Genomic DNA, 27,387 nt, shown 5'->3' with positions numbered 1-27,387 from the left:
TCACTCTCAGTCCAACACCCTTGTTGCCTTTTTAAGATGTGCACAGAAAATTACTCACAATAGCACAACAAAAGAAGGCAAGCTCTGACATTGTCTTAGTTTTCTTGTTCGAAATTGGTTTTTGTCACATTTTTTCATATTATTATTATTATTATTATTATTATTATTATTATTATTATCATTATTATTAGTATTATTATTATTATCATTATTATTATTTAATCCTGCAGTGTTGTAATGAGTTTTCTTATCCTGTTTTTCCTGGAAGACTTTCTATATCACCTAACATCCTTGCAGGAAATCCATTGTCAGCTTTTTGTTTTTGTTCCTTCACCAGAGTCCTTTGAACTGATATTACTTTTTTCACCAGAGTTATCAAAGCTGACATTTGGATTAATATACTGTATTATGAACTGAGCTTTTCTGCTGTTAGGGATTGTGTCAGGGATGCCATTAATATGTTAAGTTTATTGTTTTGTTTTTCTCTTTTGAAATCAGTCGAGATGCTGTGTGATGCTGTTGCTACTCCTCGACTATAACTGTACCCTTCCCCTACTTCCAGCTTGTTTCTATCATCCCACTCTCTGTGCTGGATGTGGGTGAATCAACCACCTCTGCCTCACCACCCACACAGTCATTACATTATTTCCTCCCATACTGTTATTTGCTTGCCTTCTATTTTACATCACAATTCCTTCCCTTTCTGTGTCCTCATACGTAACATGCCTAAAATTTTTGCTGTATGTTTTTCATAACATGAGCTGTGTGCATTTGCATAAAATGTTTGGCAATTTTTGTTTTAATACCAATGCTTTTCCAAGTAAGTGTGCTTTTTTTTTTTTTTAACGTAAATTTCTCATCCTAAAGGAAAATCTTCCCCTCCTTGTTGAAGGGAAAAATCCCATCATTGGAAATGGATGAAAGCAGGATAGGTCATGGTATACATTCTAAACCCAAAGCAGCAGTCTCACCACCCACACATCATCTTAAAGCCATATTGAAATTACATGAAAGTGGAACTGCTTGTCATTTTCCCTTGTCTCTGGGGAGAGGGGGTTGCATAATTTAGTCAGAGCAACCTACCTGTTATTAGTGCTGGTTAAAAAAAAAAAAAAAAAAAAGTGTTCAGGGCACTGAAAAATAAAATGAACCAACTAAGAAAATGCTTTTGGTTTGGTCCATGTTGTTGGAATCCAGTTCTGTATAATGAAACTGGTATCAGCATTTATTGCATGAGTCTTTTGTCCATGTTAAATCTTGTGGGTGGCTAGAAAGCCAGAGATTACTTGATGAATATGGAATTGAAATATCGATTTTAAACTGGCTTTAGTGTAACCAGTAGAAACCATTAGTATTGCCTCTCTGGATGTTATTTCTGGTTTCTCCTCGAAAGAGGACCACATGGTTTTATGATGGTGTTCTATAGAGCTGCAGCTGCGCTCACTTTCAGTAAAAGTACTCAGGTTCTGAATTTTTATGACGACACAGTGACCTGTATACAAGCTTAGTTTTAGACTTTCAGAGTACCTCAGCACATTTTGTCTTTAGGCTTGTTCTTATTCTGCCTTTGTGAAAATATAACTTGTGAGATTGCAGCATTTTATAAGAACAGGTGCATTTAGTGAGATTTCAGATATATAACTCCAAGTCTTAAATGAAGGAGCACAAGTAAAACATAATTTGCAACCTCAACTTCGGGTGGTCACTGAAGTGTACAAGTAGAGGATTTGAAGAAAAACGAAGCAAACATTCACCATTTTAAAAACAAAAAACAAAAATAAGAATATTTTGTGCAGATATTTAATTTGATTTGCTTAATTCGAAGAGTAAACCAACTGTACAGGAATCATCTTAAACATGGAGTTTAGTTTTTTGCTTACAGAGGTTAATTTGACCTTACTATGTCTGTGTTTTGTATGATTATTTAATGTCTTTCTCTTATAGGATCCAGCAGGGATCTTTGAGCTGGTCGAGGTTGTCGGCAATGGGACATATGGGCAGGTGTACAAGGTGAACCACAATGGCTACGTTACATCACAGTACACACTGACTTTTGTGGAATACTGAGTCATCCAGGGCTTCTTTGTTAGAGACCATATTAAATGTTTCAAATAGTTATTTTTGAGCTTACAGCCGTCTGATTTTATTACTTTGTAAGTAGATTTTTCAGCCTTAGGCTGATAACTATAAAGTGGTGGTTACAGCAAGATAAGATAGTCCAGAGGAAGAAACTTTACCACAACAGCAGCTGGGGAAGTGAATAATGTAAAGAAGCAAGTAAACAATCTGTAAAGGTTTAAAGAAAATTTTTTAAAAGAAATTCAGAAACGTGGAGTAAAAACTCACTGAACATTGGTAGTGATAAATTTTGTTGTTCTATCAGGGCCGTCACGTGAAGACAGGCCAGCTGGCTGCCATTAAGGTGATGGATGTTACGGAGGAGGAGGAAGAAGAGATCAAAGCTGAAATCAACATGCTGAAAAAATACAGCCACCATCGCAACATAGCCACATACTATGGTGCCTTTGTCAAGAAGAGTCCACCAGGGCACGACGACCAACTCTGGGTTTGTTCTCACTGCTGCCTGATATTCTGATAGAAGCATTTGTCATGAACTGGACCTACTAGATTTGTGTTTCTCTGTCTACAGCTGGTGATGGAGTTTTGTGGAGCAGGGTCAGTCACCGACCTGGTGAAAAACACCAAAGGCAGCTCCCTGAAAGAGGACTGGATTGCTTACATCTGCAGAGAGATCCTTAGGGTGAGAAATCATAGCCCCAGCAGTCAAATAGTCTATGCTGCAGAGGTTACTGCTTACTGACCTGGTCTGACTTCTTTGTGTATGAACAGGGGCTTTCTCACCTCCATGCCCATAAAGTTATCCACAGAGACATCAAAGGCCAGAATGTGCTGCTAACAGAGAATGCAGAGGTCAAGCTTGGTATGTTGAATTAAAATACTTTTTTTTTTTTTTAATGTTTTTTTTTTTTCTTATGTAGTTCCGCTTTATGCTACCCTTTTAAACAATCACCTCTTCTCCTCCTCTGATCCTCTTCTCCACAGTTGATTTTGGGGTGAGCGCTCAGTTGGACAGGACTGTTGGTCGTAGGAATACCTTCATTGGCACTCCTTACTGGATGGCACCTGAGGTTATTGCCTGCGATGAGAACCCCGACTCCACCTATGACTACAGGGTAATTGCAGCAGTGCTGTTTTGTGTGCATGTTTGTTCACTATGTTGTAAGAATAAAAAAACAAAACAAAAAAAAAACACCAAAACAACTTTTGTGTGTATGTTACAGAGTGATATTTGGTCCTTGGGAATTACAGCCATTGAGATGGCAGAGGGAGCTCCACGTAAGTGCATATTTTCCTTTGCATGCCTGCTTTACCTGTTCTATGTTGGCTTGTACGTTTCTACTGTGTCCATGAGATACAGGATGATTTCTACTGTCAAAGCCGGTTCTAGAGATCATGAATGAGTGTCTTTCATTTCCAGTCTTACTGTCTGTGTACTCAGATGGACAGCTGACTCAGTAATCAAGGTAGTGTAGTCGTGAGCTGGCAGTTGGCATGTGGAGGCTGATTGCACAGATATCTCTTGTCTGTGGGGAGATTTGTCTGCCTGGGGATTTGATAGAGAATATATTAACGTGTAGATCCACTCTAAAACGTTTTTTTAAAGAATAACATGGCCACTGATTAAGCCTGGTGGATCCCTTACATTTACAATGTTTCCAGCTTTTAAAAATGATCCAAGTACAGTCTCACTAGTAAGGTTTTAACCTTGTTATTGTTTTATTTTATATAAATGTGGCAACCATTTCCCTTTTCAGTTTAATTTACAAGAACAAGGTTACATATGTGGCTAAACACACTTGGGTCAAGAAAAATTTAAACAGTGTGATGATTTTCTAAGTTTTGACCCTTCACATCACCAGATCTAGCTTAGCAACAAAAGCATTATAAATACAGTGAAAGTACAGAAATAAGCTTTAATTTCAGGAGTTAAAAAATGTCATGAGTACTGGGGACATTTTAAACATGTGTGTCTATTTTCAGAGGCTCAAATTTAACATATAATTGTCCCAATAAATTTTTTTTTTAAACAATTTAAAAATCTTTTATTAGTTTTGACTGACTAAAACCTGTAACAGACAAAAATCAAAGAGGTTTAGTCATTTGAAATGATTTTCTCGAATTGGTTTCAGCTTTGTTGTTTGGGACTTTCTACTTTTAGTTTATATCTGCAGCAGGCAGAGTTCCACTTCATCAGGTTAAGATCAGATGACTGGGTCACAGACTTCAGTTGCTCCTTAGTTGCTTCACAACATGCTTTGGTCTGAATCTGAGCTGGTCTCAGTACACATCAGAATTCATCTGGCTGCTTCTATCCTCTATCACATCATCAATAAACATAAGTGAGTCAGTGCCATCGGAAACTACTCGTGCCAATACCATCACTCTGTCTCCATGTTATTTACAAGTGATGTACAATTTCCATTGTGAGCTGTTACAAGCCTTCTCTTTGTATTGGATGATTTTGCTTTAATCTGTCAAGAGTGATGCTCCAGAGCTACTGCTCTAATTTTTCATGTAGTTTTTTCTCTCCTTTTTTTTCTTTTTAAGTTTCTTGCATTTCTATCTTTTGGGATTATGAGCATTTTTCACTTTTTGGCGAACTCTATTTACTCTCCTCAAGTGGTTTTATTATGTTCAACTTTGTCTGTCTCTAATGTGTACCTTCTTTAGAAGGTTTGTTGGTTATGAATGCTGTATGGACCTTTTTCCTAAATATTTGTAATTTCCAAAAATTGCTTACCGGTATATATTTTGTTTGGTTTTTGCAGCCTTAAAAAGGCTTGCTTTATGTCTACCGAGAACTTTTTATTTTTATGAACTCACACTATGAATTCTAACAGTAAATGTCACATTTAAAATCTAATCCTGACTGTTTACCTGCATTATTGATGAAGAAATTATGAATAGCCCCCATCAGCCGGTGAAAGCTCTTTTGTGGCTCTCCCAACTATACTTGAGTTTTAGAGAAAGACATTAGAAAGCTATAACTAATTCTTCCTCAAATTGGAAAGTGTGTAACTTAACAAGTACAAATTTATCACATTACCATATTTGTGTTTTTGTAAATGGCTAAATTGTCTAAATTTGTGTCTTGTAAAAATATTTGCTGAACCTGCTGTATGTCTTGTTTAGTTGTCATTCTTTCTGGTGCAGAGTTTGTGTAGCTGATTTTAATGATATTTTAGTGGTTTATAATTGTCTTGACAATCTTCGGCCTTTTTCTGCATCTGACTTTTTAATCTATGAGCCCTCGCGACACTGTCATCCTCTGGTGCCGGCCTTTTAGTTGTTCTTAAACTCAGGGCTAAAATCTACAGTAAGGCCTCTGAACCTCTATGGCCCTTTCCTGTGGAACAACCATAGGCTGTGTATATAAAGAGATGCACAGAGCCTCTGTGACGTCACCCATAGGTTTCTGAAGAGCTGAATTGAAGCTCGGTTGACGGTTCCTACAGTTGCCATGTTGGCAGCGTCATGTGCGTTGTCTCGCCCGGAAAATACAAATATGGGGAAAGAAGTGGAGCTGAGAGGGGAGCCGTGAGTGCCATGGCGGATGATTGACATCGAGCCAAATCCGAGCTTTCTGTAGCTAAAAGCTAACTGAGCTAACCCAGAGATAACGGGAGCTAATCAGCTAACGGAGGTAAGCGGGCTAAAACTAAGTCACGTTGTTAACCGGCTAAAATACCGCAGTTGTTCTACGTTCTTCTGACTTGAAGCCGGAGATCGGTACCTGTCAATCAAAAGGACCCGCCCCTAAATATGCCGAACTCCAGAGATTAAATTACTTTTAAACGGGTGAGTTAGAAAAAAAATTCAACACAGTTGTCATGAAGGTAAACCTGACCTATAAACCGAAAATGGATTTTTGAACCAGGCTGTAAACATGTTTATTTCTGCTGTGAAGTTGGCCTTTTTAACATGGGAGTCTATGGGGATTTGCTCTGTTTTGGAGCCAGCCCCTAGTGGATGAAGGGGGAACTGCAGTTTTATGCACTTCTGCATAGACTTCACTTTTAACCACCGGAGGTTGCCGCTTGGGAACAACCTATCAGAGAACCTCAGGGCTGCAGAGACTTAAGGATTTAAAAAAAAAAAAAAAAAAAAAAGGGACTCAAGACCTACCCCTTTTTTTTTTTTTTTTAGCTTTTTCTGGTGTGAAAGACTATAATGTGTGTGTGTGTTTTTTTTTTTTTTTTTTGTTTTGTTTTTTAAATGGCTATATTATGTACTTTAATGTGTGAAGACAGTTTTTTTTTAATTCACTTAAATTGTTTTCATTATTTAAATCACTGTTTTGTGCATGAGCTGATTTGGTTTAGTTTTTCTCATAACAATGATTGCATGTACTATCATTATTTTAAAAAACGTTGCAGAAGTTGTAGAAAGGCTTTTTCACATTGTCGACAGAGACCAGAGCTCCTCCAGTCTGCTGCTGTGAGTGACATGCAGTATGGTCTACAGGCCAACTGTCAAGCTGGTGTTGGTGTGCTGTTATAAATTATGCAGCGTGTACTTACTCACTCCATCAGTCTGATTACTGAAGTAGGTTTATAGAGTCAATTAGTATTTGTTTTTAGAGTTTCTTTTTCAATGGTAGTGCTGAGCACATTTATGACATAATTAGTTTCCTAGATTAAAAGAAAATATTTTAGCCAGCTTTATTAAAATATTAAGTTGCCTGCTAACTGTATAAGTTGACTTTTCTGAGCACTACTAGACAAAATAAGCAATGTCAAGATTCATTTAGCGATTTAAGTACATTGTAGATACTGTGACACTATAAATGCTTTAATTTCATTTTCGTGGTGATCAAGTATCATTAGTTACCGCTCTGATTCTTTTTTGTACTAACATGAGCTTTTTCCTTTATAATCACAATGATTCTAACAGCTACATTTGTACAGCTACGTAGGAGATTAAACAGTTACGGCAGCAGTTACATTTCTGACATCTTTGCTTTAACTAACCAAGATCATGTCTGTAGATTTTAATCATGTATTTAATTATCAAAAAAGTCTTATGCATGTATATGTTTGACTGAATGCTGTCACTGTACATGATATAGTAGGAAATGAAATGCCCTTGCAAGGCAACTAACATTGGCTGCTTTTCAGTGTCATACAAGCCACCAACCATATGGTGACATGTTTATTTTTAGCTTGTTTTAAACCTATGAATTATTAACCTTCTCTTGACTCTCTTGAGAAATCATTTAGCGGCGTCAGACATTATACCTCTGTTTTTGTTTACCAAGTGGTCAGTATAGTGATTAAAATGTAATCATTTACATTACAGACTTTTTGAAATTTCTATACACCTTATTGAACAGCCAAATAAAACATACCGTACATGCTGACTCCAGGAATGTTATAAAACTGGTACTTAGATGTCAGAGCTGCCAGCACATTATCAGTTTATCTGTAAGTCATCTCATCTGATAATGCTCTTTAAATGCTGAAATAAAAAAATACCCTTTGCCTTTGGCAGTCTCGGTCACGTTGCATATGTCCAAAAGACTGTGTTACAAAAGCCTATTTACTGTGAGACTAAAGCTAACCAGTCAGGTTTAGCTACCTACCTACGCTGGGAACACAATGACTCACAGTCCTTGCTCTTACATTCAGTGTAACAATAAGCCTGAGGCACCAGTAAAGATTGGATAACAACAGCTATAACCATGTTCCAGAATACAAAAAGGGGCACAAAGAAAACATTTGTAACAGTGTCTGATTATTTGCAAACTAGGCAAGGTTAGAATAGTGTTACATCAAATGTATTTGATATCTTTATTTGTTCCGCATTGGTAGGATTCAACTCTCCTAATCTTCTTTCTGTAGCTTTGTGCGACATGCACCCAATGAGGGCCCTTTTTCTGATTCCTAGGAACCCCCCTCCAAAACTCAAATCCAAGAAATGGTGAGTGAACAGTCATACTGCTATTCTTTTGGATTTATCTGGAATGCCTTTTTTCTTTGTTTTGAATGGCCTGAGTTTATTCTGTTCAGATATTAATCAAGTTACAAATACATGTGTATAAAAGTGGAATGTAAAGTCAGACAAAGTGGTTATCTAATGACTAGTGACAAAATGACTACCACACGATGTTAAGCTACATAAACTACCGAGCGCAAATTACCAAAATCTCTGAAACTAACCCAAAGCCATATTTCATGGCCTCACTAAACTTCTCCAACACGTCAGTTTTTGTTTTCAAAACATGGATCTTGAATTGATTTCACAATTAAAATCTTTGCAGCCTACAATGACCTGATACCACGTGCACTTATAAACACCTAATTCTTTATCATAGTTTTTGTTGGGATCAAACTTTGATTAGCAGAAACAGCTAACGATAAAACACATCCCAGGTCCAAATCAAGCTGGGTGCTGCTCCCATTAACACCCTTGCAGGTTTCATTATCATTGCTTACAATAAAGTCCCAAAGCTGAACAACTGAGGCCCTAGATGCACTGTCCAACACCCAGAGACCTTAGCAAAGCTGGCAACATTGAACTGCAATTGGGTGCATAAAAACAAATGTCAGAACCTTGACCTGACCCCAAGACACTGGGACATGGTTCTCTTTTTCACTGGGGGCAAAAAAAATCAGTTTTTGTTGTGTTGAAGGAGTCTACAAGTAAGCCTGTTCACTTCCTCCAGTCCTGTTGCCAGTTTCTGTAGCTGGGGATTGAACCAAGGATTTGCCTTGTACTGCCACCAAATCCACTTTTGAATCCATCATTAAAAAAAAAAACAAAAAAAAAAAACAGCATCATAATGCCAGTATTGTAACATGGCTCATAAATAGTGTAATAATAACGGGGCTAATTACATAGAGAATACAGAGAAAGGAAACGACAATGAATGTACCAGAAATTACTGGATAATTTGCAGCTTTCCAAAGCTGCTGATATGCTTCAGAGCACTTCCGATGCATTTATATCAGCTGTTCCATATCAGATTGTCTACTGAGACTGAAATATTTCAAACTAATTTATCTGAGGATTAGTTTTTCCTCCTTGTTCTTTTCCTGCTACTTAACAAACTCCCTCAGTGACGTTAATGGTCATTCAGCATTCATACTCCAGTGTTTCTTTTTTTTCTCCTTTTTATTTCCAGTCCATAAGTGCTCTTCATTGTCTTGACAATGTGCAATTTTAAAAACATGAGAAATGGAGACAGGAGGAACTCTTAACTGCATGTTGAATTTGAAAAAAAAAAACATATAATGTAAGAAGAATTCGTTTGGTATTCACAACATTGTGTCTGGTGCATTTTATGGTGATCTTATTCAGACATTTTAATGACAATTTCAGGTAAATTGAGTTGGGCAGCAGGTTATTTTTTCATAGTTTTTTAGACTCGTTGTAAAACTCATTATTTTAACTAGTTAAAACATATTTTCTCAATTGTAAATTGAACAAAATCTTTGTCAAAATGTCTTGTGTAATAACAAATGTTTTTTTTAGAAATATTTATTCTGTCTTTACTTATGTATAACATGATTCCCCCCTGGGAAAAACTGTGAAAGCTAAACCTTGTCACCGTGAATCTCATGAAAATGATTTGTCAAAAATAGTTTTCAACAATTAAAAGTCCTCTCATGTTTTCCAGCAGATTGATCTATTTCCAACTTCCCCTCCCTTGCAGGTCCAAGAAATTTATTGATTTTATAGAAGGCTGTCTAGTAAAGACATATACCAGCCGGCCTTCTACAGAACAGCTGCTCAAGCATTCCTTCATCAGGGACCAGCCCACCGAACGGCAAGTTCGAATTCAGCTCAAAGACCATATTGATCGTACGCGCAAGAAGAGGGGTGAGAAAGGTAATGACATAAAATGGAAAGATGTTTATCAGGTGCAACTCTGGTTCCATTGAGTTTAAATGACAATTAAATGAGATTAAAAATGATTTACTCATTTTACTTTTTTTTTTTTACTTTTCTTTATTCCTATTTGTTTTGCAGAAGAAACCGAGTATGAGTACAGCGGAAGTGATGAAGAAGACGAAAATCGTGGAGATGATAGAGAGTCAAGGTAGGAGTTTTATCTTTTCATGCCAAGTACTGAGGATTGAAATGATTGACTGGTGTGTTTGCCCCTGAAAATCCTCCCCCATTCTCAATCTTCATTTTTGGTTATTAGTTCAATCCTCAATGTGCCCGGTGAGTCCACTCTGAGGCGGGACTTCCAGCGACTGCAGCAGGAAAACAAAGAGCGCTCAGAGGCTCACAAGAGACAGCAAGCCCAACTGGCAGCGCAGCGCCGTGACCCAGAGGAACACAAAAGGCAACTGTTGCATGACCGCCAAAAACGCATCGAAGAGCAGAAGGAACAACGCCGTCGACTTGAAGAGGTAATAGTCACCTGTAGAACTCTTGCACAAAATCACGCAATTAAGACGATAATTTTCTAAAGAACCATCTGAAGTCACAACCAAGTGATGATCAACAAAGCTTAGCTATAAAGACACAAAACTTGTCTAATTACAATCATAAGAAATGCAGAAATGCACAAGACATTTGTCCTGGCAGCTACTGTAGATGTTTCTACACAAAATGCTCGATTTATTTTTATGAGACAAATGAGATTTCAGATAAACATTTTTTTAAAAGCTATGAATACAATTAGTCGTCAGTAACTTGTATCTCTTTTGGACTCTTGGTTTTAAACTTCACTGCTGTCACTTAGATGAGACCAATATCATTTACTGAAATTGACTTTTTGCTGAAAAGCCAACATACAGTAGTTACTCAAATAAATAGAAAATGAAAAAAATTCTTAATTAAAATTTGCGAAATTTTATATATATTATTTTAGAAAGATTCACTGCTTTTGAACTGTCGTTTAAGAGAAAAATGGAAAGAAAAAAAAAAAGCAAAAAACAAACTGGTGTGTTCAGACCAAACGCTGAACGCTCGACGCTGGTCACTAAACTGCCACTATTGTGTCTGACGCCCAAAACGCTCCCAACGCCCCTGCCGCATCTGCCGCTTGTCTGGAGCGAGCGGCAGAAAGAGGGGGAAATGCGGAGCTTTTCTTCCCGTCAGTCTGAGGAAAATCCATCAGCGAACAGTAGCTTAGGTGAGCGGATGTAGCTCAAGGAGAATACCCAAGCGCAAAATACTTTACTGCGAATAAAAGTTTCAATAGCGCCCCAACCTCCTTGCTTATAGTCCTCCACGCAAGGTCCTTTCTGTTCCTATCCCGGTAATGAAAATGAGAAACGTTGTATATTACCGGCTTTGCACATACAGCCACGATAAGTTTGTCTTCCATTTTCCACTTCCTCTCGCTGAAAAATGAGCCGTGACGTATATTGCTCTGATTGGTTGATGCCCCGCGTCAAACGGCAAAAGTTCAGCTTTGCCCGTCGAGCTTAAAAAACTCCTTAAATTTTCGGCGCCTCCCCATAGACTTTACAAACCTGCCGCTCTCGATGCTCAAAACGTGTTTGGTCTGAACACACCGTTAGACATTTTAGAGCACTTGATGGATGGGCAGTGGGCCAGAATACCTACCAGCAGGTGCAGAGGTCTGATTGGCATTTACAGAAAACACCTGATTGCATCGATTACCTTAAAGGGTCGTTCAACAAAGTAGCAGTTTCCGGGTCCCATTATGATTGTTTTTATTTTTAATATTCCTTTGAACCCTAATTCAGAAATTATGTCAGTTTTTGTCAATATCAACTCATTTTAGTAACGGCTATAGTACCTATTTAATAGGGGGGGAGCCACTTCAGTTCAATACAAATGTAAGCATTTCTTCCTCTCACTATCTCAAATTCTCCTTGAATAAATTATGTGTAAGCCACTGAAGAAAACTTGTTTCACCTTGACTAGTAAGATTATATTAGACTTTGGTTTTACCTACCTGTCACGTTGAAAAATATGGAAACAATTTGCACTAGTGTGAGAAGTAAAGTGAAAGACATTCCAGCTACATTGAAAATGTTCATACATTTTTAATAGCGAAAATATTTGGTGTAGTGAGATGATTTTTCAAACTTAGAAAGGGGTGTAGAACATGATGTAAATCTGTAAAATGCACTATTAAATGTGAAAAGGTTTTCTTCTCAAGGAGTTTGAAGTTTAGTGACTTGTATTATAAGCCTCGAGTCCTTCTCTACATTAACACCACTAATCTCTCTGTATTGAGGTTTAGCAGTTCAAACCAGCCCCAGAGGCCAAATCAGATTATTTCACTAATGTATTACATAAAAACAATACACTTTTTTCCACACAGTAGCTGGAAAAAAAAAAGTGTGCAAAAAAAGTAATAAATGAATATTCAACATTCACAGATAAAAATAAGCTATTCCAGATCTGGATTACTTGTGAAATGTCAAAATCCTCTTCTTTTATCTTTTTTGTTTGTTTTTGTATATAAATACACCCTACCACAATGTTTTTCCCAGTAAAATCTTTCATCTGTATCAGCTGAATATGATAGCAGCTAACAAAGTGTTATTATGCACACTCCATGAATGTTTATCCACTGCAAAGCATGTAATCTTCTCCCCTTTTTATCTCAATTTTCAACTTGACATTTAATTATGGTATTTGTAGAATGTTACCTATAATTTATGAACTGGAAATGTATCCTGTTGGAAAAAATTAAGACATATCTGCATTATATCTGCTAATAATTGGTGGACTGCTTGCTAAGAAGAAGCATCTCTGAAATTTTTTAGCAGATGTCTGAGATTTCAAAGTGGCGCATGTAGTTTCACCCATAAAGAGATAGTTTCTAAGTATTGTGCAGTAAAGTATTTTTACGATAGACATAAATAGTCATTTTTATAATACTGTCACCTTCTGCTGTCTTGTCTCTGGCTCTTTTCTTCCTCAACAGTAAAGTCAAGATCACAACTGTATTATTGAGGGTAGACAGTTTTGTTTTTTTTTCTGCCAAATTGAGACTTTTTTTAATCCACAAAGAAAACAATATTTGATTTCAGGGAATTGTTATAGATTGGACATTATTCTGTAAAGACTGCTTATTGTCAAAGGTGAGAAACTGACTCTTTAACCATGGATTAGAGCTTCACACTCGAAAGATAATCTGAATGCAGGTTAATTTTTGTTGATGCAAATGCTTCCTTTATCTGTTTTCAGCCCTTTATTCCTCCTCATTTTATCCATTTTTTTCCAGCTCTTCACAGGGGAGAAGTTCCACTCTGCAGTCCTGGCTGCTATGCTCATTTCTCTTTTCCTGTCACCCCTCTCTCCCAGCAACAGAGAAAAGAGCGAGAGATGGTGAGGCAGCAAGAAAAAGGTCCTCATAGGAGACTTGACGATATGAGACGGGAGGAAGATAGAAGGATGGCAGAGAGAGAGCAGGTAACCAACCACAAGAGGCGCAGAGCTTCAATCAGCCAATCAATGTGAAATGTGGGTGTGTCTTGGCAGCAGCACAGTGCAAGTTGCTCTGGTGGTGAAATTCCATGAGTAGGTTGCCATAGCAGCAAGGGTCTAAATTAGTGTATTTACTCAGAGATGAGCTTTATGTGGGTGAGCTCTGAATGTCTCCTGTGCTCTGTTTCCAGTCTGCCTCAGGGGCATCAGAGTCTGGCATCAGGGCACCTTTTATCGCTACTTACTGTATATATTTTCACCTGATACCTGACGACAGTCACAGTTTAATAATAAAGTATTGAATTATTCAATTATTTCACTTTGGTCTGGTGCTTGTAGTGCGTCCATGTTTCTTCTGCTTTGACTTAGTATCTCCTGTCACCACACATAGTTGAATCTTTGATTTATTCATCTGTTTTAATCCATACTCAATTTCTGTCAATAGAAAGGTGCTGCAAGGTGTTATTTGTTTGTCTTCGAGCTGTTACAGTTCTTTTGAAATGTCTTATACCCTGCCTCCTTACCCCCTAACAGGAATTTATCAGACATAAGTTGGAGGAAGAACAACGGCAATTAGAAATTCTTCAGCAGAAGCTGCTTCAGGAGCAAGCTCTGCTTATGGTAACCATTCTTTATCATTATCATTCTTTTGCTTTTTCTTTTTTTTAATTTTTTTTTTTTAAATTGTGCTTGTATGTTTTGCACTTCTTCATATACTTATTAATAAAGGAGATTTCTCTTCATTTTGGCCAGCTTCTGTTTAAGTAGGGTTTTTTGTTTTTTTTTTTTATTTAGGGTCAGATAATTTTTAATAAAAAGTCAGCTGATATATATATATATATATATATATATATATATATATATATATATAAAATGTATGTATATATATATATAATGTATGTATGGTATGTGTGTATATATATATATATATATATATATATATATAATGTATGTATGGTATGTATATATATATATATATATATATATATATATATATATATATATATATAATGTATGTATGGTATGTATATATATATATAATGTATGTATGGTATGTATGTATAATCTTTTTTAACTAGACTTTGTAATTGAAAGATGAGGAATACATAAATAATACATAATAATAATATATAGGAATACATACATAATAATAAATGAATCAATATGAGGAATACATGGTATTCCTCACACTAATTTAGATATGGTTTTAAATGTTGAGGATACATTTGTGAGTGCAGCTCACACAAAATTGCTTAAAAAGGCATGCAGTGACCTAGATATTCAGGGAGTTTTGCCAGTTTCCAGTGTACAATTAATTTTTTTTCCCCATTAAAATGTGCACTTACCATATTCCTGGCATATTTATTTTAAACTTGCACCTGTGGAATTAAGATGTGGCTCTCATTATTTTATGTATTGGTATCAGCAACGCAAATCTGACTGCTATATGTGTGAGGTAGTTCGCAATGCCAATATGATTTCTATGTATATGTATGATTTCATGTTGACCTCAGGACAGGGTCCTTGTTGCAGTTTTAGGGGATCACTGCATTGTCCAAAGGCCATTAGCAAAAATGGTTTAATTGTGCTTGAAGATAAATGTTGAAACACTGCTCTTATATAGCCATTGTACACAGAAAATATAAGTCATTTTCCTGTTTGCTCACAGCTGGAATACATCTGCAAGTAATGAACTCTCATCCTCCTCCTGCTATTTCAATTAAGTCTGCCAATGCATTCCTAATAACTTCCTGCAGCTGTTTCACTGCAAGTGCCTTTCATTAGTTGTAGTTGATCTACTGGTAGATTAAACCATAAGTAATGCAGTTCAAAAAGTTATTTGAAAACTAGCAGAAGTTATAAATCAAGAGCAAGCATTGGGCATAGTGGTAGCTAGATGAAGTGTCTTCTCAGCAACACCATACAGATTGATTCCTAAGAAAAGAATATTAAATATAAAATACTAGTGTTGGTGTTGTATTTGGGAGTAATGAAACATCAAGATTTTGAGTTTATATGATTGTATAAAAAGTAACAAAGTTCAGAGCTATGCTTGCAAATGCTGGATGCGAAAATTGGAGTAAAGGTCTCAATGTTTGGCTACATACATACAGTCATGTGCCCAATAACTATAATGTAAAATTCTCAAACTCCAATGGATTGAATACAAGAAGGCATTGCCTACCCAAAGAAACTGACATTCTTTGTATTCAGAATTGGTAAATCAGTATATACAATGAATTATCTCCCTTCTTAGTAAGAATGTAACATTATACAAGACAGTTGGCCAGCTGTTAATAAATAACAGATTGAAGTTTAATCTTCGTAGAAAATCACATTTAACATGTAGCTTTAATATTTTAGCCTGTGAATGCAGTGACTATCAAAAGGCTTAGAAACATTCTTTGACTTGAGGTCTAATAAGGGAAAAAAGAGATTTGTGTGTATAATGTTATGCATCTCGCAGAAAAAGTTTGATCTACAAATATGATTTCTCTTTTCTACGTAGACTGGTTTATATATTTAAGTCTGAATATATTGCTTTAATAAAGTCCAAAACGTTTCTCATCTTGTCATAAAGGCGGTGGACTGGTAAATATGCAAACCTCTGCCCAATTTGACGTTTTCATGTTTGCTGCTTTATAAGATATGTGACTCAGGCTGTATTTTGATTGACGTACTTTTCTTTACTCAGGAGTATAAGCGCAAGCAGCTTGAGGAGCAGCGTCAGTCAGAGCGGCTGCAGAGGCAGCTCCAGCAAGAGCATGCCTACCTGGTTTCTCTGCAACAACAACAACAACAAGAAAAGAAGCCCCAGCTTTACCACTATAACAAAAACCTGGAGCCTAACAACAAACCTACATGGGCCCGTGAGGTAGCAGTGAATCGTGCTTTTGAAATAATCCCATTGTCAACTGTTTGTACACTACAGAGTATTTCTCATTTTTGCTGTCCTTATTCCAGGTGGAGGAGCGAAGTAAGCTCAACAGACAGGGTTCACCTAAAATCTGCACCACTGTCTCTGACACTGCCATTCAGTCACGCTCGGACTCTATTAGCCAATCAGGAGTGGTCCAGTCTGCACAGACCCCACCAATGCAGAGGCCAGTAGAACCCCAAGGGGGGCAGGGCAAGGTGGGTGCTTTCAAAGGTTTCAAGTTCAGTTCAGCAGAATACGCAGCTACTTTGATGTTGTGCCCTGAACTCTTTAGCTGCTTTACCTTTGGTAGTCTGTGCTGTCTTATTTATGCCTTCCTTTCTTTTCTCTTCTTTCCTTGTCCATTCTTTTCTTACATGCAAAAACCTCTGAAACACAAACACATGTATGCATCCTTCTCCTCTTGGCCCACTTCCTTGGCGATCTTGCTTGCCCTACCTTCCACTTGGCTACTCCTTCCTGCTGGTGTGCCGCTGCTCCTACTCTTGTCCTCTGCAGTTCCAGATGGCTCACTTAGTTCCACTGAAGCCTTATGCTGCCCCTGTCCCTCGCTCTCAGTCCCTCTGCGACCAACCCACTAAGAATATGTCCGCCTTCCCCACTCAGGATCCCTCCCTCACCCCCACACCTCGCCCCATCCATTCCAGAGAGCTTGTACGTCAGAACTCAGATCCCACATCTGAAACCCCGGCACCACTGTCACATCAGATCAGGGAGGATCGTGGGCCCTGGATCCGCCTGCCAGATGTAGAGCTTCCTCCCAAGGTAGCAGCCAGTTCTTAGTTCTGACCCAATGAGGGGCAAACCAAAATATCATCTCACTTAACTAGAACATAACTTTCATATTGGGACACAAGTAAAAGCAAAGGCATTTTGTTAGTTTTCATTAAGTTATTGTTAATAAAGACGAATGAAAAGTGAAAATGTATCTTGTTACTGTCCTTAGATTCCCCAGAGGACTGCATCTATTGCCACAGCTCTTAACACCAACCTAACTTCTGGTATTAGGCATCCAGTAAGAGCTAGGTACTGAAGATGTTCAACTGTTTCGATCAGTTATTTCCTTAAATTAATGGCTTTTTTATGGCACTTAGTTGAAATTCCAACTTGAAATCATTGTATCCACATGGCAGCAACCCAGATCTCAGCCGCAATGATCGCTGGGAGAGAGGAGACAGTATGAGCATGTTATCCAATATGCCCCAGACTGGCTCTCTGGAGAGGCATCGCATCCTCAGTGAGTCCCTGCCTTCCCAACACTTGTTCTGACCAGACTCTACAGTAAGTTTTCCAGGATTGTAATTTTACTCAATGAATTGTTTTTCCTTTCAGGCACATCCAAAATGGATTCTCCCATTCTGTCCCATGAAAGTCGTCACAAACCAGGGGAATCTCGAACCTCTTCCCGTCCTGGACGCCCTGCGGTAAGTGATTATTTAAATAACAATATCAATAACTTTACTGAAGAGGTGCATGTCTTAGATAACCAGCTTTGGTAAAATACAAAATGGCACCAACTGGTTTTTCTGCTTACTTCGATCTAATATTCCAGACTGACTCAAAATTTTATCTACTAAAAGTCCATTTCAGATATGTTGCACTTTCTGTTAATATGACTCACATTAATGTAGGACTTTTAATACTGTAAAAGATTGAACTGCAGATAGCCATGTTGACATGCAAGCATGAGTATTCAGTCTCAAATGGCATTTATTCTGCTTTTAGAATGGTCTGAGAAATCACATTGTTTATTTTATTAACAGCAGTGTCTCAACTTTTCCTGCTCTACTTTTTCTTGTGGTTAAACTTACTTGCTTGTGCCAAATGAACAGGAAACAAGATTCTGCTGAATGCACATTAATTTTTGGATCCAGCTGCATCTTTCTCTTAGCAAATGCTGACAACACAGAGGTGGGGAACCCATGAGAAGTGATATACACATCTAAAGAACAGCTACTCTAATGAAAAGCCAGTGAGAAGCAGCAAAGATCATTGTGTTATGATCAATGTCTGAATAACTGGCTCCTGTCAGACTGAAAAAACATCAATACTAGATATATTTCATGTCTGAAAGAGGATTACTTTATATTTCAGGCATGACTGCTATTATTCCTTATGTGTCTTCTCTTCTTAAATCCCTCTTTGTTGAATTTACCTCAAATGTGCAGAGTTACAAGAGAGCTATAGGGGAGGTTAGTAACAGTCTTCTTGTGTTGGTGATGCTTTGTGCTCATGCATGAATCTTTTTATTGTATTTAAAGTTCATATACTAAATGATAAGCATGTCCTCCCTGTCTTCATACATTGGGTTAAATACGTTTTGTCTGATTTTCTTTTATTGCTGATAAGACCCTTATATGTGTTTTGCGTTCATCATGTTTTTTGGACACCCCACGCTTTTGCGACTCACTTGGAGCTGTTTCAGAGCTCATCTACTTGTTAGACTTAATCATTAGATGTTTTGGTTTACTTTTGTGCAAGTTGAACATTTATCTCTAAAGTGTTGGAGTTTTGTTTTTGTTGTTCTTGTTTTTTGTTTTTCTTGTTGATCTTTGACAAGTTGTGTAATTTTAATGTATTAAAGCCAGTTTAATGCTTTATAAACAATAATCTATCTGTGTGCAGGACCATGGGCTCTTTGCCAAGGAGCGTGCTGAAGAGCCACCAAGGCCCCCAGTCAAGGCCAATGATTACTCCTCTTCTTCAGAAAGCAGTGAAAGTAGTGAAGAAAGTGAAAGTGGAGAGGGAGCTGAGGAGGAAGAAAGCCCAACGGATCGGTAACACTGACCATCAGCTTGAACAGCTTTGTCCTATATAGAATAACTAACACATGGTTCATTAGTATGTCGGAACAGACATTTTTCATTGAGGCTGTTTAGCTGCTGTCACTACACAGATCTGTTATATGTGCTGCCACAGATTTCCAAGCTTACATAAACTATTGCAAATCAGCAATACAATTGTATTAATATGAATCCTTAACATGAGTGAAAGCAACCACTAACTTGTTCCTAACACTAACTTGTTATAGATACGTTAGAAAGCAACATCTTTTTTTTCTTTCTTTTTTAGTTTTTTTTTTAAAGAGAGTTTAATTATTTTAGTCATTTTCATAGCAAAGCTCTCCTAACCTTATATTCTCTTAGTCACAGGGATGCAGACACTGATTCAGTCAACACCATGGTGGTTCATGAAGATGAAGGTGAGGGTGGAGAAGGAGAGCAAGCTGGAGGATATGGGGATCAAACCATGCTGGTGCAGAGAGTGAGTCATCTCGATATGTTTTGATGTTTAAAATGCATTATGATTTTGCAATACGTGGCAGAAAGTATGGGGGAGCTGTAACTTCTCTTAATCCATTTTATTGGTAGGTTAGTTTGTTGCTATATTTATTTATTTATTCATACATACATACATACATACATACATACATACATACATACATACATGCATATATATATTTACAGAAAGTGAATGGCCAGTTGAGTGTAAGAAAATACCTGAAATCCAAAAGAGATTCAGTTAAGTGGATCCATGCCATCATTGTTTCCTGTAAAATTGTCATAAAAGCAGAGATTAGTTCTCCATGACTGATTCTTAGAACCGCTGACCCAAACTGGTTTTGGGGGTTTGAAGTAGTTTTATTAGGCAAGTGTGATGTTACAGGTTCTTTTCTGTTTTTCTTTTTATGTATTAGCCCCAAGAGCTGCACCCTTACATGAGATGTACAGAAACTAAAAGCTAAAAGGAGTCAGAGACATTTGCTAAGACATTTTTCAATTCAATTCAATTCAACTTTATTTATATAGCGTCAAATCACGGCAATGCCATCTCAAGACGCTTTACAGACAGAGGGGAAAACATAATGAAGGCCAATTCATAACAGCCTATATAAGGAAACCAACAGATTGAGTTGAGTCCAACTCAATCTCCCATCCTGAGCAAGCACACTGGCAACAGTGGGAAGGAAAAAACTCCCTTTTAACAGGAAGGAAACCTCCGGCAAAACCCGGCTCAGGACAGGCAGCCATCTGCCTCTGCTGTGTGGGGGGGAAGAGGACAGAAAGACAACAGGAACTGCTACTCCCGGCCAGGGAGACCTGCTGAGACAGGAGACATACATGTTAATGATGCAACACTGTTATTGGGGGGGGAATAAAAGAGAGAGATAAAGAGAAAGAAGCTCAGTGTATCAGGAAATGTCCCTCAGCAGTCTAAACCTATAGCAGCATAACTAAGGGATGCTAACCATCCCTAGCTATAGGACTTATCAAAAAGATAAGTCTTCAGCCTAGTCTTAAAGGTGGGGAGGGTCTCTGCTTCCCTAACACTAACTGGGAGCTTATTCCATAAGAGAGGGGCCTGATAACCAAAGGCTCTGCCTCCTGCTCGGCTCTTTGAGACTCTAGGAACCACAAGTAAACCTGCAGTCTGCGAACGAAGTACTCTGCTTGGTATATAAGGAACAATGAGGTCTTTGATATATAGTGGTGCCTGGCTGTGGAGGGCTTTATATGTAAGGAGAAGGATTTTAAATTCTATTCTAGATTCAACAGGCAGCCAATGAAGAGAGGCTAAAACTGGAGAATTATTTCATTGATTGACAAATACATTTTGACTGTATTTGTCAGGGAGAACCCAGGCCAGTCTGAAAACTTCTTGGAGTTTGTTTACTGAAACAGACAGCAGAATAATATTTCAGATAAATATTTACAACCACTGCAGACAAATGGTAGCAAACTGGTGAGATAAGACACAACCAGCTTGAACTCTTTAGTATTGATCATTCTTATTATTGTTACTATGTACCCAGCCAAGCATGTCATCTCCTGGAAAAGTGAGTATATTGGCTTGAATTTATGTTTGTGACTTCATAAGTGCATAATTCGTTGGATTGTATGTGTGTATTTATTTTACTCAAAAGACCCCAGAGAAGAGGAGCCATAATGGCTACACTAACTTGCCAGATGTGGTGCAGCCATCACACTCCCCCACTGAGTCAGCTACTCACTCCTCTCCTGGGAAAGACTCTGTGTATGATGTAAGTTTTACTGATGTAGGGTGTACCAGTTCTAAATGTGTAGTTTATGTGGTCTGCACAACACAGTTACAGACCTGAAACCTGTTCACACCACATTAGATTCACCAGTTTAGTTTAACGTGTTATCATCAATAATGTAAATTGCGATGCCACACTGGCACAGAAAACATAAGTTTTAAGTCGTTTTTGTCTGTCAAAAGAATATTTCTACTGTCTTGATGCTTACTAAATGTGTACAACTCATTCCTCCACTCTTCTCCATCAGTATCAATCCAGAGGCTTGGTGAAGGCATCTGGCAAATCCTCCTTTACCACCTTTGTGGACCTTGGCATGTACCAGTCACCAGGAGGTACAGGAGATAACATGTCTATAAGTGGTGAGTGACAATCTTTTCAAATGCCAACTTTTAATTGTTTTTAAACATTGACCTTGAAGACATTGACAAAAAAATCTGGACCGTTTTTTTTCTCTTCTTTTTTTATTTCTGTTTATTTGCTATTTGTGTGTTTTTAACTGGTTGAAACTTGACAAAATTGAACGTTCACTGAAATCTTTATTTCTTATACTGTGATGCTGATAGTTTTTAAATCACTTCCATCTTAGTGAAAATGTTTGAATTTTATAGTAAACTGTTGCCTTGCCCGAATGTTTTGCCTAAAGTCTTGACCTGTTTTCAAAATCATCACATTTACCATGATTTTGTTGAAATTGGTTGTTGAAATACAACATCTGCTCTGAAAGGGATGGCTCACGTCTCTGATCTGGTCTTAGTCTGAGTCTTAGTGCTTTTTGTTATAGTTACAAGCATGTGCATGGGATGCACATATGTGTGCGTGCAAAGCCTCTTTCCAAAGTTATATAATCACTGTGTCTGTTATCATCTGGACAAATAAAACAAAAAATAGGTGGACTTATGTTGTGAAGTATTATAGTAACACTGGACTGTGTTAAACATGGAAGCTTTAAATAATTGTTTAGGTATTTGCTACACTAGATTTTTTTTTTCCTGTTATAAAAACATAGTTAAATTAAGTGATTCCTTCATGAAAACTCATTGATATTTTAAGTTGCATTACAATATAATTTTGATGGAAATGTGACTTCAAATTATTTCAATTTAATTGTCAATGGATTAATGGTACTTTGGTTTTTTTGTCTCTCTTGGATAAATTTGTCATGTTTTTGTGTTTTTTTTTACTTAAATAGAACGATTTCCATTTGTTACCTTCATGTGTAGGTTCCAGGTTTGAGCAACTGAAAATGGAAGTAAGGAAAGGATCCATGGTGAATGTAAATCCCACCAACACTCGACCCCCCAATGACACACCTGAGATCCGCAAGTACAAGAAGAGGTTCAACTCTGAGATCTTGTGTGCTGCACTTTGGGGTGAGAACAGATTCAATACTTGTGCCATTGTAAAGAAAAAAAAAAAAGTTCAAACATATTGTAGAGATTAAGAATTTTATACTTTTTTTTTTTTTTTTGTAAAATTAATTTATATATGGGGAAAAAGGTCTTAGGTTGCAGACATACTAAATAACTGAACTTGCTTCAGAGCGGAGTTATTTTTTATTCCTCACATCTTCTAAAAAATGTGACAGCTCTGGGAGGGCATTGGCTGTTGTGATTCAGAAAATACTTTAAAAACAGTTTAATAGAAAAGACACTGGCAAAAACCTTGGTAATAAGAATGTTATTAGACAAAATGATCAAGTTCTGTTTTGGTGCATGTGTGTCTGCCTCCAGGTGTGAATCTGTTGGTGGGCACAGAGAATGGATTGAAGCTGCTGGACCGTAGTGGTCAGGGAAAAGTTTATCCCCTTATCAACTCTCGCAGGTTTCAACAGATGGATGTTCTGGAGGGCCTCAACCTGCTCATCACTATATCAGGTCATGACTGCTGCTCAGTCTGCCTGATCGCTGACCAGCTGAAAAATGTGTGATTTTTGTTAGAAGACCACCCTTTTAGATAAAATTCCTAATACCAGAGATGAAACTGTGCTTCATATCACAGTTTTATTTTACAGTTATTGATTGACTGATTATTTATCAGTTTCATTAAAAACTGAGGTGAACTTGGATGCGTTTACCAGATATTTAAGCCACATACTGAAATATTTCTACTTTTTATTTTATTTCCTGTCCCCTCCTATCCTTCATAGCATGAATCTCTAATATTTGTTGCCAATTTTTAAAGGGTGTATCTCCATTTGGTAATTTAGGCAAGAAAAACAAGGTGCGTGTCTACTACCTGGCATGGCTGAGGAATAAGATCCTCCACAATGACCCTGAGGTGGAAAAGAAACAAGGTTGGACCACTGTGGGGGAGATGGAGGGCTGTGTACACTACAAAGTGGGTGAGTGTCTGCTGTCATTTTGTTCCTCACCACAGAAATTCTTATTAATATATTTAACACAGTGAAGTAAGTGTTCAATGCGATATGGCCTTGTGTTTGTTCTGTCTAGTGAAATATGAGAGGATAAAGTTCTTAGTAATTGCTTTAAAGAATGCAGTGGAGGTATATGCTTGGGCACCCAAGCCTTATCACAAATTCATGGCCTTCAAGGTAAGACCCTGCAAAGGCAGTCAACCATGAGAACATTCAAGTTGATCATCTTCTCATGATCACTTTGTGCATCCATCTCCCCCTCCCATTTTTTTTTTAAAACCAGTCTTTTGCAGACCTCCCTCACAGGCCTGTCTTGGTTGACCTGACAGTGGAGGAAGGCCAGAGGTTGAAAGTCATCTACGGCTCTTGTGCTGGCTTCCATGCTATTGATGTGGACTCTGGAAACAACTACGATATTTATATCCCTGTTCATGTAAGTTTTACAGCTTACAAAGTCTCGGGCCACATGTTTTCACTTCAGTGTTACAAGTGCTTATCCTATCCGCTTTCATGTTCAACAGATCCAAAGCCATGTGACCCCACATGCAATTGTCTTCCTGCCCAACTCGGATGGCATGGAGATGCTGCTGTGCTATGAGGATGAAGGCGTTTACGTCAACACTTACGGGCGTATCATCAAGGATGTCGTCCTGCAGTGGGGCGAGATGCCAACGTCTGTTGGTACAGCTCAAACCCAGTTACTTTGGCATAGACCAAATTAGATGTGTTACTTGTATAAAGGTGAATTAGTTTGTTATTGATAATCTTCCTATTTACTTTTTAGCTCATATTTGCTCAAATCAGATCATGGGCTGGGGAGAAAAAGCCATAGAAATCCGCTCTGTGGAGACTGGCCACTTGGACGGTGTCTTCATGCACAAAAGAGCTCAGAGGCTGAAGTTCCTTTGTGAGAGAAATGACAAGGTAAAGAGCAAAACTTCTTGAAAAGGTGCAATAGTACTAACTATACTAACATTTTTTACAAAGAATTTCAAGTATCAACACTACTCTCATCTGCTTGTTATATATAAAGTAAAGAGAGCATCCCTTGCAGCATATTTGCGAGTTGCAATGAAAATAGCTTTCCAGGCTTTATTAACAGAACAATATGCAAGACAGAACCTCAAAGTGGCTAAAACAGCTACATCTCCTTTGGTTTGGTTAGTAAAAAGACCAAAGTATAAAAGTGGAAATCTTCATTTTTAGGATGTGCTGGAATGTTTCTTAACCTAATCATCACATTGAAGCTTCCCTGTGATTAAAAATAATGCTCTTCACCAAGATGTCCTTTTGTAACTAAACAGAAGGTAGAATAATCAGCTAGTTTCATGTCTCTTCACATTAGCAAGGTTCCTATGCATTCATGAAAAGTATTGAAAGTATGCCATTTTCTTTTACCCATTTCCAGATCCTGATACGCTTTTAAAGTCTGTTTTGCAATTTGTTTCCCCTTTTTTATTTCTTGTTGCATAAAAATCTGAATTTCATCAAATCAGTGGGCAAATCAGTGTTTTGTTTTTTTTTGTTTTTTTCCATTTATAACCCTTGATTTGGAGAACAGATGTATCCAAAATGAGTCACCTCTTGGTTTTCCTACAATGTGGAACATTTTAGCCATCTCCACCTTGGTTTTTGAGATATCACAGTATAAGTTACTGATTGGTTCCACACAGACGTTAGGCATGCTCATACAACAGGATGGATGTCGTAGAAGAACAGCTTGCCTACTAACTGTGAGGCTTGTGTTCAGTCTGCATCCTCTCTATGAATACTCAGTCCCAAGTTGCTCCCAATTACAACAGCTTGTATGACTACTGTGTGTCTGTCGGTGAATGAGAAACTTATAGTAATGGATTTTATGAACTTTGCTTAGATACTGTCTAAGCACAGACTGGAATATTTTGAACATGTTAATCACAACTCAAAGCGTACCCTGATTGCTGTCTGGTAGTGAGAACATAGTTTTATAACATTGACAATGTTATAGTGAAAAACTTGAAGCGAGTAGTTATGACCTTACACCTCTGGTTAAAATGAAAAGAATTCTTTTTTTTTTTTTTTAACGTGTTGATTAAATTAAAGACAAGACTGATCAACATGTCGCCTATGTTTGTGCTGCTCCTCAGGTATTTTTTGCTTCAGTGCGTTCTGGAGGCAGCAGCCAGGTGTACTTCATGACTCTGAACAGAAACTGCATCATGAACTGGTGAAGGAACAGCTGCTCTGGTCAGTGTATTGAGCCCAGCAGGGTCCAGAGGGGCCATGTGCATCCGCAATCCTCACATACGCATGCACACAAATGTGAACATCACTCTCTTTCTCCACAGGTCTCATACACTCAAGCACTCGTACTGCAAAGACAAATGCACACAGTCGCACACAAAAGTACACAGATAATCTCTAAATCCATTCCAGCCTACACTCCTTACGATGCAGTTTCTACAGAGGCCCCTTGATGACATTCTCCCTGAAATCCTCATGAAAAATTGCTGATGAGCTTCAAATGTCAATACCATTCATTAATTTGTACTCTGTGTATATATATATATTCTTGCTTGATTTACTTTTCTTGGTGGATCTGTGTTTAGTTGTATCCATTTAGTTTTTAATTGTGAAGTGTGGTAACATTCCTAGATATCTATCTGTAAATCGATAGTACCTGAGGCTCATAATAATTTGCAGATGTCTCACTTAGCCCCTCTTTGTGGGAACATTACATGAAAAAATGCTATTATGTCCATATATTGAAGCTTGTGGACCTTGATTAGTTTATGGTTTCCTACGGTTACACAAAGGCTTCAACAAAATATCTGATAAACATACACACAAAGATACATTGAAGTCAGGGGGCAAAATGGCTTATTTGAATATTTTAGTTCTCTTTAGAAGATGGCCCAAAGCTTGATATAATTTTTTTTTCTGGCCTGAATAGCAGATGTTGCTACAGAAAAAAGTTCACAGAAAAAAGCCTTGAATGTTTTAAAAGTAAATAATCAGCACCAATCTGAAGTTTCATGAATTCGCAACACCAAGAAGTACGCTGCCTTCTACAGTGTAGGTAAATCCATTTATTATTCCCCTCTTCAGAGTTATATTTGAACTACTTGTTTTTAAATAGGTTTATGAAATACACAAATTTGATATTTATCTTGAGTGATTCTGTGTTGGTAATAGCCTGTTTTTTTTTCTTAATTTACTGTAATTCAATTGCCAATATAATGTAATATATATACTATTCTTGAGGAGTGTTGGACGAGGGGAGGTAATGTGTGTGACTTGTAGTGTGAGGCTCTGCTTTGGAGTGGAGATGAGAAAATTGTCTGAAAAGGGGGCTATTGTTGGCAAATAGTAGGTTGTGTTGCCTTCCTGTCACAGTGATCTGCTCTACTGTATTATATTTTAGTTATTAGATTATTTTGTTTATGTGGATTGTTATGTGAGAAGTGTTTGTCCAGGGGATCTTGGTAGAACAGCTCTTTGCATGGTATAGTTTATAACTCGTCTTGGGCCTGTAGAAAAATGTAATGTATGGGGACATGGCTGTAATACAGAGCACTCCATCTCATCAGG

At 37.6% G+C, this 27,387-nt stretch overlaps 1 protein-coding gene across 6 annotated transcripts in view; it reads left to right on the top strand.

The window, feature by feature from the left end:
• The window catches only part of mink1 (misshapen-like kinase 1), a 32,959-nt gene extending 5,969 nt beyond the window's left edge, over window positions 1–26,990 (top strand). Inside the window, exons 2-32 of one of the 6 annotated variants that reach the window (XM_079247567.1) lie at window positions 1,945–2,010; window positions 2,384–2,566; window positions 2,651–2,761; window positions 2,851–2,941; window positions 3,064–3,194; window positions 3,303–3,357; window positions 7,923–8,001; window positions 9,737–9,912; window positions 10,054–10,123; window positions 10,232–10,442; window positions 13,324–13,431; window positions 13,981–14,067; window positions 16,142–16,321; window positions 16,411–16,581; window positions 16,883–17,149; window positions 17,331–17,410; window positions 17,518–17,621; window positions 17,717–17,808; window positions 18,553–18,576; window positions 19,010–19,161; window positions 19,531–19,648; window positions 21,309–21,416; window positions 21,691–21,802; window positions 22,664–22,813; window positions 23,174–23,317; window positions 23,650–23,784; window positions 23,894–23,994; window positions 24,101–24,250; window positions 24,339–24,498; window positions 24,602–24,741; window positions 25,944–26,990. In XM_079247567.1, coding sequence (XP_079103693.1) covers window positions 1,945–2,010; window positions 2,384–2,566; window positions 2,651–2,761; window positions 2,851–2,941; window positions 3,064–3,194; window positions 3,303–3,357; window positions 7,923–8,001; window positions 9,737–9,912; window positions 10,054–10,123; window positions 10,232–10,442; window positions 13,324–13,431; window positions 13,981–14,067; window positions 16,142–16,321; window positions 16,411–16,581; window positions 16,883–17,149; window positions 17,331–17,410; window positions 17,518–17,621; window positions 17,717–17,808; window positions 18,553–18,576; window positions 19,010–19,161; window positions 19,531–19,648; window positions 21,309–21,416; window positions 21,691–21,802; window positions 22,664–22,813; window positions 23,174–23,317; window positions 23,650–23,784; window positions 23,894–23,994; window positions 24,101–24,250; window positions 24,339–24,498; window positions 24,602–24,741; window positions 25,944–26,027 — 3,840 coding nt within the window. In that variant the 3' untranslated portion in view covers window positions 26,028–26,990. Of the gene's footprint in view, window positions 1–1,944; window positions 2,011–2,383; window positions 2,567–2,650; window positions 2,762–2,850; window positions 2,942–3,063; window positions 3,195–3,302; window positions 3,358–7,922; window positions 8,002–9,736; window positions 9,913–10,053; window positions 10,124–10,231; window positions 10,443–13,323; window positions 13,432–13,980; window positions 14,068–16,093; window positions 16,322–16,410; window positions 16,582–16,882; window positions 17,150–17,330; window positions 17,411–17,517; window positions 17,622–17,716; window positions 17,809–18,552; window positions 18,577–19,009; window positions 19,162–19,530; window positions 19,649–21,308; window positions 21,426–21,690; window positions 21,803–22,663; window positions 22,814–23,173; window positions 23,318–23,649; window positions 23,785–23,893; window positions 23,995–24,100; window positions 24,251–24,338; window positions 24,499–24,601; window positions 24,742–25,943 lie in introns of all 6 variants that reach the window. The other 5 variants (XM_079247566.1, XM_079247565.1, XM_079247563.1 and 2 more) reach the window with 5 other exon arrangements.
• Window positions 26,991–27,387: the final 397 nt, after the last annotated feature.

This window comes from Telmatherina bonti (assembly GCF_933228915.1).
Source record: "Telmatherina bonti genome assembly, chromosome: 10".
Classification (NCBI taxonomy): domain Eukaryota; kingdom Metazoa; phylum Chordata; class Actinopteri; order Atheriniformes; family Telmatherinidae; genus Telmatherina; species Telmatherina bonti.
The sequence above is the reverse complement of the archived record's forward strand: the minus strand, read 5'-3'. Positions and strand labels throughout refer to the sequence as shown.